This window comes from Myxine glutinosa, chromosome 2 (assembly GCF_964187855.1).
Source record: "Myxine glutinosa chromosome 2, kmMyxGlut1.1, whole genome shotgun sequence".
In the NCBI taxonomy this organism is placed as follows: domain Eukaryota; kingdom Metazoa; phylum Chordata; class Myxini; order Myxiniformes; family Myxinidae; genus Myxine; species Myxine glutinosa.
Genome location: NC_136262.1, coordinates 140,354,576 through 140,371,596, shown reverse-complemented (window position 1 = coordinate 140,371,596; position 17,021 = coordinate 140,354,576). Strand labels below are relative to the sequence as shown.

Genomic DNA, 17,021 nt, shown 5'->3' with positions numbered 1-17,021 from the left:
CACTTTTCATCATACACTTTTCATCATACACTTTTCATCATACACTTTTCATCATACACTTTTCATCATTAACTTTTCATCATACACTTTTCGTAATACACTTTTCATCATACAATTTTCATCATACACTTTTCATCATACACTTTTCGTCATACACTTTTCATCATACAATTTTCATCATACACTTTTCATCATACACTTTTCATCATACACTTTTCATCATACAATTTTCATCATACACTTTTCATCATACACTTTTCATCATACAATTTTCATTCATTCACTTTTCATCACACACTTTTCATCATACACTTTTCATCATACACTTTTCATCATACACTTTTCATCATACACTTTTCATCATACACTTTTCATCATACACTTTTCATCATACACTTTTCATCATACACTTTTCATCATACACTTTTCATCATACACTTTTCGTCATACACTTTTCGTCATACACTTTTCATCATACAATTTTCATCATACACTTTTCATCATACACTTTTCGTCATACACTTTTCGTCATACACTTTTCATCATACAATTTTCATCATACACTTTTCATCATACACTTTTCATCACACACTTTTCATCACACACTTTTCATCACACACTTTTCATCACACACTTTTCATCATACACTTTTCATCATACACTTTTCATCATACACTTTTCATCACACACTTTTCATCACACACTTTTCATCATACACTTTTCATCACACACTTTTCATCACACACTTTTCATCACACACTTTTCATCACACACTTTTCATCATACACTTTTCATCATACACTTTTCATCATACACTTTTCATCACACACTTTTCATCACACACTTTTCATCATACACTTTTCATCATACACTTTTCATCATACACTTTTCATCATACACTTTTCATCACACACTTTTCATCACACACTTTTCATCACACACTTTTCATCACACACTTTTCATCATACACTTTTCATCATACAGTTTTCATCATACACTTTTCATCACACACTTTTCATCACACACTTTTCATCACACACTTTTCATCACACACTTTTCATCATACACTTTTCATCATACACTTTTCATCATACACTTTTCATCACACACTTTTCATCACACACTTTTCATCACACACTTTTCATCACACCCTTTTCATCACACACTTTTCATCACACACTTTTCATCATACACTTTTCATCACACACTTTTCATCACACACTTTTCATCATACACTTTTCGTCATACACTTTTCATCATACACTTTTCATCATACACTTTTCATCATACAATTTTCATTCATTCACTTTTCATCATACACTTTTCATCATACACTTTTCATCATACACTTTTCATCATACACTTTTCATCATACACTTTTCATCATAAACTTTTCATCATACACTTTTCGTCATACACTTTTCATCATACACTTTTCGTCATACACTTTTCGTCATACACTTTTCATCACACACTTTTCATCATACACTTTTCATCATACACTTTTCATCATACACTTTTCATCATACACTATTCATCATACACTTTTCATCATACACTTTTCATCACACACTTTTCATCACACACTTTTCATCATACACTTTTCATCATACACTTTTCATCATACACTTTTCATCACACACTTTTCATCACACACTTTTCATCACACACTTTTCATCATACACTTTTCATCATACACTTTTCATCATACACTTTTCATCATACACTTTTCATCACACACTTTTCATCACACACTTTTCATCATACACTTTTCATCACACACTTTTCATCACACACTTTTCATCACACAATTTTCATCACACACTTTCATCACACCATTCCGGCAGCCTCCTGTTCATCACGGACACCTTGTCTGGGCACCGTTTTCTTTGCGACACGGGAGCGCAGGTAAGCGTCCTCCCTGCCTCCGCGTCCGACAAGCAAGCCGCGGGCCGGGGCCCCGCTTTGCTTGCCGCCAACGGTACACCCATGCGCACATTCGGGAAGCGTTGCCTCTCACTGCGGTTCGGAGGGCAGCGCTTTCAATGATCGTTCGTCACCGCCAGCGTGCCAATGGCCCTGCTCGGCACGAACTTCCTATGTGTGCATGGGCTGTTGGTCGACGTTAAGCGCAGCCGTCTCGTCCAGGCCGAAACCTTCAGCTCGCTCGCTTGCGCGCTGAGCAGCTCATTGAGCGGCTCACTGAGCGGCTCACCGAGTGGCTCGCCAAGCGGCTTGCTGAGCGGTTCGGTCCCGGCGAGGTTGGTTTGTACGCTTCCGGCAGCGGATGAGTTCACCCGCCTCCTCGCCAGATTCCCGGCCCTCACGCGGCCCACCTTCTCGGCGGTGGCCATAAAGCACGTTGTGGAACATCACATACCCACCGTCGGGCCACCGGTCTACGCCCGGGCCCGCCGCCTCGAACCGACAAAGCTCGCGGTGGCGAGAGTGGAGTTCGCTACGCTGGAGTGGCTGGGCATCGTGCGGCGCTCCAAGAGTGCTTGGGCGTCGCCGCTACACATCGTGCCGAAGCCTGGCGGGGGATGGCGGGATGCGGGGACTACCGCCGCCTCAACGATGCCACCACCCCCGACCATTACCCGGTCCCTCACATCCAAGACTTTTCCGCCCGGTTGGCGAAAATGTCCTGCTTCTCTAAGGTGGACCTCATACGCGGCTACCACCAGGTCCCCGTCAGGCCGGAGGACATCCCGAAGACGGCCGTCATTATGCCATTCGGCCTCTTTGAGTTCCTTCAGATGCCCTTCGGTTTGAAGAATGCAGCTCAGGCATTCCAACGTCTGATGGACAGTGTCTTGCGCGACCTGGATTTCGTCTATGTCTACCTGGACGACATCCTCGTCGCAAGCGCGTCCCGTGAAGAGCACCTCTGCCATCTCCGCGCGCTCTTCGAATGCCTGGGCCAGCATGGCCTGATCGTGAACCCCGCCAAGTGCCAGTTCGGCGTCGCCGAGATCGACTTTTTGGGGCACCGCGTCACCAGGCACGGGGCCATCCCCTTACCAGCAAAGGTGGAGGCGGTCAAGGGGTTTCCGCACCCCCGCACGATCAGGGGGCTCCAGGAGTTTCTGGGCATGGTGAACTTTTACCATCGGTTCCTGCCCCGCGTCGCCCAGCTCCTGCGCCCCCTGCACGAGGCCCTCCGGGGGAAGCCGGGCAAAGGTGACGTCGTTTGGACGGAGCAGATGGACGCGGCGTTCGCGGGCGTGAAGCTCGCCTTGGTTAACGCCACCATGCTCGCGCACCCGGCGCCCGATGCACCGATTGCCCTCACCACCGACGCGTCGGACTATGCGGTGGGCGCGGTGCACGAGCAATTGGTGCGTGGAGCTTGGCAACCGCTGGCGTTTTTCAGCCGGCAGCTTCGCCCGCACGAACGCCGGTACAGTACCTTCGACCGCGAGTTGCTCGGGCTTCACCTGGCGGTCACGCACTTTCGCCATCTGCTCAAGGGCCGTTCGTTCACGGCCTTCGTCGACCACAAGCCCCTGGTCTTCGCGATGGCCAAGGTCGCCGAGCCGTGGTCGGCCCGGCAGCAGCGTCACCTCTCGGCCGTGTCCGAGTACACAATGGACATCCGGCACGTCGCGGGGAAGGACAACCCGGTGGCGGATTGCCTTTCCCGGTCCGTCGTCCACGCGGTCCACCTCGGCATCGACTATGCCCGGATGGCGGCGGACCAGACCACCGACCCCGACGTCCAGGCCTTGCGGACCGCCGTCATGGGCCTCCGCGTCACCGAGGTGCCGTTGGACGGCGCGGGCACGGCCCTCTTGTGCGACGTCTCCCTCGGGCGGCCTCGCCCCATGGTGCCCGCGGGCTGGCAGCGCCGGGTTTTTGACGCCATCCACGGCCTGTCCCACATGGGCACGAAGGCCTCCCAGAGGCTGGTCGCCGACAAGTTCGTCTGGCATGGCCTCCGGAAGGTCATCCGCGATTGGACCAGGACGTGCCTCGCGTGCCAGCGCGCGAAGGTGCACCGCCACACCCAGGCCCCGTTGGCCCCGTTTACGGTGCCCGAACGTCAGTTTGACCACGTTCACGTGGACTTGGTGGGACGTCTGCCCCCCTCGCGGGGTTTCACCCACGTCCTCACCATGGTGGACCGCACCACCCGGTGGCCGGAGGCCGTGCCTTTGGCAGCGACGACGGCGGCGGACGTCGCGCAGGCGTTCATCGCCACCTGGGTTGCCCGGTTCGGCGCCCCCTCGGACATCTCGTCCGACCCCGGCCCCCAGTTCACCTCAGAGCTCTGGGGGGCGGTCGCGCGGGGGCTCGGTGTCCAGCTGCACCGTACCACGGCCTATCACCCCCAGGCCAACGGCCTGTGCGAGCGTTTCCACCGCTCCTTAAAGGCCGCGCTCTGGGCCACCCTCCGCGACGGCGGCTGGGTCGACAGGCTCCCCTGGGTCCTGCTGGGCCTCCGGACGGCGCCCAAGGACGACCTGCGCGCATCCGCGGCGGAGTTGGTCTTCGGACAACCGCTGCGGGTGCCGGGCGAGTTCTTCCCCGACTCCACGGCACCATTGTCCGCGGCGCAGCAGCGCTCCGCACTGCAGGAGACCGCCCAGAGGTTTGCCCCGGTGCCGACGGCGCACCACGGGTGCCCGCCAACGCACGTCGCCCCGGAGCTTCGCACGGCGGAGTACGTGTTCGTCCGACACGACGCCCACCGGACACCGCTGCGGCTCCCATACGATGGGCCCTTCCGCGTGCTGGAGACCGGGGCGAAGCACTTCACCCTGGACATCGGCGGTACTCCTGACCGCTTTTCCGTGGACCGCCTCAAACCGGCCCACCTCGACGTGGACCACCCCCCGCCAGTGGCTCAGCCCCCGCGTTGGGGCCGCCCCCCGGCGGGCGGACCCCCCGCACCGCCCAACCCCGCCCCCCGGTCCCGCACCCATCCCAGGGGCAGCCGGTGGCATCCCGGCATCCCAGACGCCGCCAGCCGCCAGAGGGCGCTTCGGCCGGGTCATCCGTTTGCCCCGCAAACTGACCCTTCAGTTGCGCGGGAATTCTGGGGGGGGCGCGTGTGGCGGACACGTTGGCTCGCTGGCGCGATGACATCATTCCGCGCACCAAGAGGGTGTCGGCCACGCCCGAGGGGTAGGCGTGGCCTCGGGATATACACGGGGCTCACAGCCCCGAGCACGGCAGTGCTATAGTTTGAGCTTTCGAATAAAGACGCTTTTGGTTACATACGTTGTTGCTTCCCTTATTGGCAAAACAAGTCGTGCGCATAGCACCGCACTTCACTATGCCCATACTTTATGCAAAGTAAGTTTGTCCAAATTAACCTGTTGTCAAAACTTTTTTTCCAGATTTATTACATGACTATTTAATCTACTACAAGAGGAAATTTTCAAAAATTAAGAATTGCTGACTATTGTTTTTACGTTTTTTCAATTTCATCATATATTGGGGTACAAAATGCACCGCCTAAGCACCAAATGAACTACAGTGAATTTCTTAGGAATTTCTGCAGATGCAGCCTTCTTTAACAGCCCCAAATATTCACACATTCTTGCGGGGTCTGCCGGGGAACGATTTTTGCCCTAAGTCTTTCACGAACCTGCTGGCCCAGCTTGACGTTTGACTGAAGCAGATTTGTGCACCAATTTGTAATTTGTCCAGGGTGCCAGGAATAACTCACGTACTCGTCGCGAAAGATTTTCAACGTCCACCGACTAATGCTAGCAGACGGGACCTCAAGCTTAAAGGTCCACAGACAAGGAATCTCACTCAAAATGCATTTGATGTCATCCAAATGAGTCTTTTTATGGTGAATTCATATATGGCATTGATTTTTTGTTATATTCGCTCTGAAACATTAAAAATGAAAGAAAACCGAACGACTTGGGAACGCCCCTAAAAGTTCTGCCCCATACCTCAAAGCCGATGACGTAATCCATATGATGTCACCTCCAGAACGCAGCTCGCTCGCAAGCATGCTCCACGTGCATTTGCTTGATACAAATAAAACACTTATTTTAACTCCAATTTACATTCTGTTTCCACTTTTAGTGAGAAGTAGGGGTCTGTGAAACCATTCATAAACTTTATTTGGTGCAAATCGGATAATGTTTAGCCGAGTTACCTCAGACCGTGAGTTGGTAATTATATAATTCACACATAGTGCAATACGAGCAGGCTGCTTCACGGAGCGACCTTGCAGGGTTATTTTAACTCCAATTTACATTCTGTTTCCACTTTTAGTGAGAAGTAGGGGTCTGTGAAACCATTCATAAACTTTATTTGGTGCAAATCGGATAATTTTTAGCCGAGTTACCTCAGACCGTGAGTTGTTATTTATATAATTCACACATAGTTGAATATGTGCAGGCCGCTCCACGGAGCGACCTTGCGGGCTTATCTACGAGGCGAGGCGTGACACACATGTGTCTCAGCATACCTCAGATCAAGATCAAGCAAATCAAAAGTAGAGTACGTACAAATTACATGGAACGGATCGCGGGCCGAAGCATGCCGAATCGAGATGGCATGGACTTCGTTCTGGAGGTGACGTCACCGGTCACGTGACCTGCGGTTCGCTGAACTCCACTTTTTTGAGGGGCGGGGCATAGCAAGTTGTGAAAAACACTACAAATGTTCAAAATATTGGTCTAATTATCACATTGTTGATTTAAAAAAAGAAACATGGGTGATTTCTTCACTAGGAAGGTCAAGTTAATATATAAATAACCAGAAACTTTTGAATTACATGGGACCTTTAATATCCATGTATTGGGAATGTCCAAGGGACATCAAGCTTAATATCCATCTGAGGGACTGCCACTTTATGATCCAACGCCTTACCTGTAAAGCACCAACCGGACAGTTTATAGCCGGGTCAGGAATCAAACCCAGGCTAGACAGCTCAAATGTGCATGCATTGCGTCTGCGCCATCTTCAGTTGGCAGAGATAATTTCAGATTTGTTCTCAGTCAATATCACTTTTATGTTTAAATATGATTCAGGAAACATTGTGCAACTCATCTCATTTAACATGTATGTGTAATATCCACATATATCGTGACCAATCACTATATGTGGATGCACATCAAATGCTGTTTATGGTGTAAATAAAAACACAAGTGTACATAGACACAGCTATTCCTTTAAGGTGTAAAGCACATGATGGTTAAAATGAATGCCAATATTGCTTACGATAAAGATGAAGATATTTTATCAAAGACTAGCAGAAGTACCCGGCGTTGCCGGGCGGAGTAGGGGGGGAGGGGGCAGGGGATGGGGGAGGGGGGATGGAGGGGGGGGATGGAGGGGAGAAATGGGAGGGAAGGGTGGGAGGAGGGGTGAAGGGTGGGGGGAGAGGGGGGAAGGGAGGGAAAAGGGGAGAGGAGGGAGGGGAAGGGAGGAGGGGGGAAAGGGAGGGGGGGAAGGGAGGAGGAAGGGGGTTCATATATAGGCTGGTGGGTGAATGTGGCGTTCATCACGTTTCTGAGTTAAGTGTGATGCCGATCAGGAAGAAGAAGAAGCCGTACTACCAACTTCGTACACTTCCAGAATTGTTTGATTTATTTGTATTCAAATGTCTGGTGATTGTTTTGTATTTATTTATGCGAATGTGTACTTGTATATAACTGTCATTAATTTTAAAAAGCTTCGACACTATCGAGCGATTTTTTTTTAACTCCAAAAAAACTTCTTCTTTTTTTTGGCAAAAAAACGCTCCCAGGCACTCACTGATGAACCTCTGAACATTTGACGAAGATCGTTCAGCCATCTCTGAGAAAAATGGCGACACAGACAGACAGACATCTCTCTTATATAGTGGACAATAGGATGAGATAACAGGTGAAAGTGAGGAAAGAGGGAAGGGTGGGAAAGGAGGAAGAGGAATTGAAAAGGAGTTAACTAGTTGATTTTTTAAATGTGTGTGAGAAGTTAAAGAAAATGAAAATAAATGAAGTAGACACAAAATCAAAATGTATATCAAATGAAAGAATTCTTTCTGATTTAGCAGACAGAAGCATTTCCATATACCCAGGAGCGTGCAGCGAGTTAGCCAGAGCAGGTTGCGATGGCTGCCTGGCCTCCCCACCAGGACCGTTGTGGCCCCACTTCTCTTCGGCCTCGTTTCCTTCAGCAGCCTTCCAGAGAAGGCCCTGAGTGGTGGGCGTCGAGGGTAACATTGTGGAATATCCGCGGCACTCCCCTCTTTGCCTTGTCATGTTGCACTTATGGACAGCTCGGCCATGCTTCGGCCTGTTTTTGGATCACGTGATGGCTCCAGGAGGCAGCAGTCTGATTTGATTCCCAGGTTTCTCAGCTGGTACTGTGAAAACGTAAATAAACGGTAGAAATTCCGTATGTTCTGTGGGGCACAAAAACAAAAACAAAACGATGATTTGTGTACATAATAAACCGTATTAATAACCGTTTAAACTACAATCTCTATTATAATAGCCGTAGATGATTCTGTCTGTCTGTCTGTCTGTCTGTTGGGCGTCTGTCCAGGGTGTGGCTTACTCGGTTTGCAGAGTAGCTCCACCCATAGCTCCACCCATTCTGGGAGAGCCTTCGCTTCATATAAACAAATATCCACCATTTTATTAACTCGCATAGCTTTGAGGCCTGTTTTGTAGGCCCGTGGTGTCTTGCTCTCTCTCCCAGTTTTATTTCAAATCAAATTCGATATATCATTTCATTTTTCACAGTCGCTAACATAGTTTTAGACTCGGTTGAAAAAAAACGGGAAGAAAATCCGATGAAAGTTGCCGTTTATAGAACGAAATGAATTCTCAAAGGCCTGTAACTTCAAGGCCATTGAGTCTCTCTCACGCCTTTATCTCCAATCTAACTCACCATCTGATTTCATTTTTATCGATGGTTTTGGACTCGGTGTCAGCAACGCGGGAAAATGCAGAGATATATTTTTTAAAATACACCATATCACCGCCAACACGTATCATACACCGCCCAACATGACACAGACAGCAACGTGTCGACATTATCGCTTTTTCTTTAAACCGAGTGAATTCACCGAGCGAATTTCATCCAATTCCACCGAGTTTCATGAAATTACCGAGAGATATTTCTTCGTTTTTATTTTATTAGTTACCAGCAGAAGTACCCAGCGTTGCCGGGCGGGGGAGGGGGGAGGGCACGTACACTTTAAACATGTATATACATGTGGGATGTGGGATATATACATGTGGGACATGTGTACGTGTGTGTGTGTACGTGTGTGTGTGTGTGTGTGTGTGTGTGTGTGTGTGTGTGTGTGTGTGTGTGTGTGTGTGTGTGTGTGTGTGTGTGTGTGTGTGTGTGTGTGTGTGTGTGTGCATATGTGTGTGTGTGTGTGTATATATGTGTGTGTGTGTGTGTGTGTGTGTATATGTAAACATGGGCCGGTGTGTGTGTAAAGTGTGAGGAGGTATTGGAGAGGAAAATGCAGAGATATATATTTTTAAATCGCGCCATGATGATAAACGCAAATACACCGCCTAAAATAACAGTCGACATATATTTAAAATTCGTCACACACATCCATGCCCGTGGGATTCCCACGGGTGGGAATCCCACGGACATGGATGTGTGTGACATTTCGACATATTGAGTTAGATGCTGCGCATGCACATTCAGTTATATAAAATGGTTACTGGCAATTGATCACATCCACAAACGATGTAGTCCACACAATTTATGTACTTTACATAACGTTAATAGGAATACATGCCCGTGTAGACGGGAATGACATATAATTCATCGAAAACGTTGAAGCACCCGCATAATATTACGGTGATGTTTAACTCCGAGTGAGAATAGTTCTAAATTTAAAAAACTTTCTTCTGATATTTGTGATTTATTTCAAACAAACTGTATTTCCCATCTACACGGGCATGTATTCCTATTAACGTAATGTAAAGTACATAGATTGTGTGGATTACATCGTTTGTGGATGTGATCACTTGCCAGTAACCATTTTATATAACTGAATGTGCAGGCGCAGCATCGAACTCAATACGTCGAAATGTCACACACATCCATGCCCGTGGGATTCCCACGGGTGACCCCGCTAGTTTAAAAATATTAGACGAGTGTGGAAGAACAGGCTCATTCACGAAATGAAAGCTCAGTTCAGGGGTTTCACATCCTCAGTAAACAATCCAAGTTTATCGTCTGTATATAAATGAATGCAAGTTGGGAGTACAGCTAAACTAATGGAGTGTGCGGTGTACAGTTCCCCCAATGGTGCAACGGACAGAGTGCTCTCTTTCTATTGAATGAAAGGTGTACGGTATGACGGTCTAAAAGCAAGGAATAGGGGATATTATGCTTCGTCTGCAATAGATGTTCAAAGTGTGTCCGCACCATGTTGGCAAATGCTTCAATTACCGTCTCCCTGGGACCGAGGCCAAGCTGTTCCTCCATGGCGCCCCAAAGTGATCAAACCTGCTTTAAAATGCACCTGGATGACGTCAACCCTAATGCAGTTAACATGGACTTGTGAATATGTCGCATATTTCCCTATTTATATATACAGTACGGAGACAGCTAAATGATGTCAGGTTCATTGTTATTTTATGGTCGTGTACAACCTGAGCTTGACCTTGTCCTGACACAGACAAATCACAGGAAGAGCAAGGCATTAGAGACTGCATGGAAGGAAAGAGAGTGCGTCCAAGCCGAGATTGCAAAGCTGGACGAAAGGTTTCGATTCTTAGTGATAAGTGGAGATTGCAATGTATTTATTGATGATTTTCACCCCCATCGGTTTGGAGAGTAAAAGTAAAGAGTTTGCATGTAATGGGGGATAACAAAATGAAACAGGGCAGGACAAAAGTCAAACAGGATGGGAATTAGAAATAGATTTGGGGCCTCACTGAGCAAGGAGAATGGGCATGAGCAAGGTGGGCAAACATTTCATGAGCAGTAGCAATCGCAGGGCAAAGGTCAAAGGTGTGGGTGGATGCAGGAACAAGAACAGCTCATTCATTCATCATGTGTCATCACACAACTGTCTCTCATTGGTGGGCACACTTAGGGGCACTGTCACTGGCCTCTGCCATATCCTTTGATGAACATGCCTCATCTAACATGCCTCATCTAACATGCCTCATCCAACATGCCTCATCTAACATGCCTCATCTAACATGCCTCATCTAACATGCCTCATCTAACATGCCTCATCTAACATGCCTCATCTAACATGCCTCATCTAACATGCCTCATCTAACATGCATCATCCAACATGCCTCATCTAACATGCCTCATATAACATGCCTCATCTAACATGCCTCATCTAACATGCCTCATCTAACATGCCTCATCCAACATGCCTCATCTAACATGCCTCATCTAACATGCCTCATCTAACATGCCTCATCCAACATGCCTCATCCAACATGCCTCATCTAACATGCCTCATCTAACATGCCTCATCTAACATGCCTCATCTAACATGCCTCATCCAACATGCCTCATCTAACATGCCTCATCTAACATGCCTCATCCAACATGCCTCATCTAACATGCCTCATCTAACATGCCTCATCTAACATGCGTCATTGTGTCATCTAACATGCCTCATCTAACATGCCTCATCTAACATGCCTCATCTAACATGCGTCATCTAACATGCTTCATCTAACATGCCTCATCTAACATGCTTCATCTAACATGCCTCATCTAACATGCCTCATCCAACATGCCTCATCTAACATGCCTCATCTAACATACCTCATCTAACATGCCTCATCTAACATACCTCATCTAACATGCCTCATCTAACATGCCTCATCCAACATGCCTCATCGAACATGCCTCATCCAACATGCCTCATCCAACATGCCTCATCTAACATGCCTCATCCAACATGCCTCATCTAACATGCCTCATCTAACATGCCTCATCTAACATGCCTCATCCAACATGCTTCATCTAACATGCCTCATCTAACATGCCTCATCTAACATGCCTCATCTAACATGCCTCATCTAACATGCCTCATCTAACATGCCTCATATAACATGCCTCATATAACATGCCTCATCCAACATGCCTCATCTAACATGCCTCATCTAACATGCCTCATCTAACATGCCTCATCTAACATGCCTCATCTAACATGCGTCATCTAACATGCGTCATCCAACATGCCTCATCTAACATGACTCATCCAACATGCCTCATCTAACATGCCTCATCCAACATGCCTCATCTAACATGCCTCATCTAACATGCGTCATCCAACATGCCTCATATAACATGCCTCATCCAACATGCCTCATCTAACATGCCTCATCCAACATGCCTCATCTAACATGCCTCATCCAACATGCGTCATCCAACATGTCTCATCTAACATGCCTAATCTAACATGCCTCATCTAACATGCCTCATCTAACATGCCTCATCTAACATGCCTCATCTAACATACCTCATCTAACATGCCTCATATAACATGCCTCATCTAACATGCCTCATCTAACATGCCTCATCTGACATGCCTCGTTAGATGTTCACTCACACTCGTAGTCGGCATAATCTTTACTGTGTCCCCATCTCGGTATTTTGCCTTTACACCTTCCAACTCCGACATGTAGTCTATAAAGGCTGCAGCAGGTTGTCCATAGTTGATCGTTTGCAGGTGAGGGTTGGTCTGTTGGCTCATGGCTGATGAGCTCATCCTTTAAGGCCGGTAGCACTCTTTAATCCCAAAGGTGAACCTTAATCGAGGTTGAATCGCCATTTAGTGAATGGACCGATGCTCGGCGAGCGGGATCACTGTATGGCTATGAAGAGGTCATCTTTCATCATTTGAGAGTATAAGGTGTTCTATCTAGCTTGCTACTGCCCTCCTAATACCAGGTGGTCCAATATCAGCAGATATAGACGGCTGGTATTGGTGAGTTTCAAACAACCATGAAATAAAACAGCAGCTCAAGTTCAGCACCAGGTCCGGCTTCACGACATGGGCTGATCGTTCTCAAACTGGGCATGCAGATCTCACCATGGAAAAGCAGAGGACGAGTACTACTACTACTAATAATATTACGTCACATACAATGATTATAGGAAGTGCAAGACACAGGTACAAGTACAAAACCCACGTAAAACATTTAAGTAGGTACGTTATTGGCCAATTTAAGTAGGGACCAAAACCCTATTATTGGCCAATGTTCTGAGATGTTGTATTGCTGAGATCCAATCAGGAGCATCACAATCCAACAAGAGGCCTAACAAGATAATCCTGATGAGCCCTTGACCACTACGCAACCGCTCGCGATGTAGGACACCAGGTCAACACCTGTTGGATTGGTTGCATGCAATACGCTTCAGATCGAATAATATGTGCAGCTAGTTGCAGTCCAGTACTGTTGACCTGATTGTTGTTGGGTTGGTTCCACTCTTGGAATTCGCCAACTTGCTGCGGAGTGCATTATGGGTATTGCGTTTTTCTTTCAGTTTACCGATATGGACTTTGCTCATGAAGGATGGATCTAGGGTAATCCCAAGGTACACAACATTTGTGCAGTGCTACATTGCATGGTTTCATTCCATGATATCTCCAAATTTCAGTCTGCATTTTTGTTTTTCAGGTGGAAGGCATTACACCTGCACAAAGCCTTTACGCTGTGTTGCAAAGCACAGGTGAGCAGCCTAGATGAAACTCCTGGTTTGGGGTGCATGAGTTGGTCATTCATGTAGATGTTTAACATTGTGGAGCAAAGGCGCTGCCTTGGAGGACCCCGTTTTTCTGTCTGGGCCGGTGAATTTGTCTGCCACCTGGCCCAGTGCCAAAGAACTGTCTGTCTCCATTAGGGTTCTCACTAGTCCATCAGATGTAGGTTTTTCGTGATGTGGAATGTTGTCTGAAGGAGTCTGTGGTGATGCACAGTGTCTTAGGCAGCTGAAAGAGAAACAAAACAGCTTCTGTAATGACAGCTTCCTGAAATTCATCCTCTATATACTGTGTGAGGTTGAGCAATTTCCCAGTGCCTGGCTTCCCTGGCCGGAACCTGGCATATTCCTTGTTAAGGAGGGGTTCAATCCCCGGGGTGAGGCGGGTCAAGATGAGTCCATGTAAAAGCTTGTATGTATGATACAACATGTGTATGATACATAGGCCTATAGCTTTGATTGGAATTTGTTTGGACTTGTTTGGGGTGCCAATGATAACTCGTCTACTCTTCACAAAATATACCTTGTGAAGTCCACCAACAAAAGCTAACAGATAGGACACCGAGGAGTTTAAGGTCCATCCGAGAGACAGCACACAAATGACGTCTTTGCCCTGCATCCGTCTACTTGGGAAAACAGAGTTTATCCATATTTGGTGTGGCTCCTGGTGAATGTCATGCAGTACAGTGATTGGTGTGCTGCATCAGTGGGCCCATCCATATTTGGTGTGGCTCCTGGTGAATGTCATGCAGTACAGTGATTGGTGTGCTGCATCAGTGGGCCCATCCATATTTGGTGTGGCTCCTGGTGAATGTCATGCAGTACAGTGATTGGTGTGCTGCATCAGTGGGCCCATCCATATTTGGTGTGGCTCCTGGTGAATGTCATGCAGTACAGTGATTGGTGTGCTGCATCAGTGGGCCCATCCATATTTGGTGTGGCTCCTGGTGAATGTCATGCAGTACAGTGATTGGTGTGCTGCATCAGTGGGCCCATCCATATTTGGTGTGGCTCCTGGTGAATGTCATGCAGTACAGTGATTGGTGTGCTGCATCAGTGGGCCCATCCATATTTGGTGTGCCTGCCGCATACCAGAACGTGGATGAATGTGATTGGTCCACGCTCCGCCCCAGACTGCAGCTTATTTGGCTCGATCCTCATCTATCAACGCAAAGAGGGGACAAGTGGAGATAAAAAGCATGCGTTTCGCTCTGGGATGGATCATCATTTTCACGTTGGGGGCCTTCGCTGTTTTGTTGTCTGACATTCCCTCCGCACGATACTCCACAGCATTGGGACAGCTCCACAGTTCCCTTCTGCCCGTGTCCTCTTTTGGAGATCTTGTGTGCCTGCTGGCGACATGCTCGTATCCTGCCTCAACCTCTTGTGCTTCCCGTTCCTTTTCAACCCGAGCCCAATTTTAATGGTTGACTATTATGTGTGTGGTGCCACATGATGTGCAGTTTATCCAGTATCGTTTATCTTGTATAATTAGGGTACTACGTGCCTTTCAGGCTGTGGTACCCTATTGATTTTGTTAAGATTATTCTTATTTTTCTTCCACTGCAATTTCCACTGTTTATTCCCTTTAAAATCATTTTCTCTGCAACCATTGGTCCGATTGACACTAAATTTTCACCGTTGGAGCGGCTCTTCGTGTACAATTTAAAATGCTAATTGCGACATCATACGCCACGTGGTATGGGAGCCATCTTGGAAAAAACGAAAAACTTTGCCCCTCTATATACAGACTTGGCATTTAATATGGATTATTTTTTTTGTGGGGGTGAACTTACTTTTCAAGATGTCTTAGAACCAAAAGTTCATTGGAATTATGTTGAAATTATTCTAGATTTTGTTAATGTGACCTTTAAAAGAAACAAAAACCCCATTTGACATTTTGAAACAAATAAATTGATCCTTGAAAGTGATGTAAACTGATATCGAACTCAATTCACGGACAGTACTGTGTTAAACTTCTGTACGTTTTCCAGAAGTATCTCTTTATTTTGCACATTAGCCAAAAATTTTTTTAACAAAAACAAAAGTTAAATTACAACTGGGATTACGGACAGTTAAATTACAGTTCAGTACTTTGTGTAACCTCCACGAGCATTCAGGAGAGCACGTACACGTTGAGGCATGCTGTTCACGAGATTTGCCATGGTTTGGACAGGAATCGCTTGCCATGCAGTGACAATAGCCTGCTGCAATTCATGCACAGAGGTCGGCTGCTGGTCCAAGTGGTCGATTTGACGCGTTAAATCTGCCCACAAGTTCTCTATCGGATACATATCCGGGGACATGGCAGGCCACTCCACATGCTCTACACCTCGGTCAGCAAGAAAGTGTTGGATCATGCGAGCATGATGAGGCCGTGCATTGTCATCTTGGAAGACAAAGTTTCCTCGAAAGGCTGCACGAGCAAATGGAAGCAATGTTTCTTCCAGAATGGCCCTGTACTTTAACTGGTTCAGGTTTCCATTCAGAACAACCAGGTCAGTTTTGCCCCCTGCATGAAAAGCAGCCAAAACGGTCACCCCATCACCTCCGGCTTGGACTCTTGGCACTATACAATCTTTGTTGTAGGCTTCATGCACTTGTCTGCGCACTCGGACACGGCCATCTTGACGATAGACCAGAAATCTAGACTCGTCACTGAAGATCACGTGATTCCAGTGTCCTGGCTGCCATTGACGGTGCTCTCTGGCTCACTGCAATCGGCGCTGGCGGTGTTGTCTGGTCAGGCGTGGCTTTCTCAAGGGACGCCTGGCACGATAGCCTGCTTGAACCAGTCGTTGGTTGACTAGCCTTCTGGATACAGGCACATTTGTCAGTTGCTGCCACTGAGCCCTAAGCCGATTAGCTGACTTGGTACGGCCATTGCGGACTAACCGGTGCAGCTGGCGATCATCCCTCCTTGTGGTTCTGCGGGGACGTCTTGGCCTCGGTAATGGAGTAGGGACACCCCTCTGAGCATTTCGTTTCAGGATATTTGACACCTGACCTTGAGTGATGCCATACTGCCGAGCAATAGCACGCTCTTTCATGCCGTAATTTCGTAAAGCCACCACTCCATGACAAATAGCATTGTCGAGTTGACGGACCATCTCCAGAGGAAGCGGCAATAACTTTTGGAGACGTGCAGCAGTTGTTTTCCATTAATACAGAACGCAACAACCCTTGTATACCCGACTGTGAAGCCAATCGTCAAATGCACCTGTCCGTACATTTTGCCACGCCACCTGTGATATAATCCTGTTGTTGACTTCTTGCTGTGACAGACAATCAGTGACATGGTTCTTTTAACAAATAAATCACCAAAGTGTAAAAGAAACTCACCAGATTGA

The 17,021-nt window shown here is 47.3% G+C and overlaps 1 protein-coding gene across 1 annotated transcript in view; it reads right to left on the bottom strand.

Annotated features, from left to right (window-relative positions):
* The window catches only part of LOC137421201 (E3 ubiquitin-protein ligase MARCHF2-like), a 186,410-nt gene that overhangs the window by 85,984 nt on the left and 83,405 nt on the right, over positions 1–17,021 (bottom strand). Inside the window, exon 2 of the mRNA XM_068107001.2 lies at positions 8,029–8,359. Within this exon, the coding sequence (XP_067963102.2) occupies positions 8,029–8,216 (188 nt within the window). The 5' untranslated portion in view covers positions 8,217–8,359. The remainder of the gene's footprint in view (positions 1–8,028; positions 8,360–17,021) is intronic.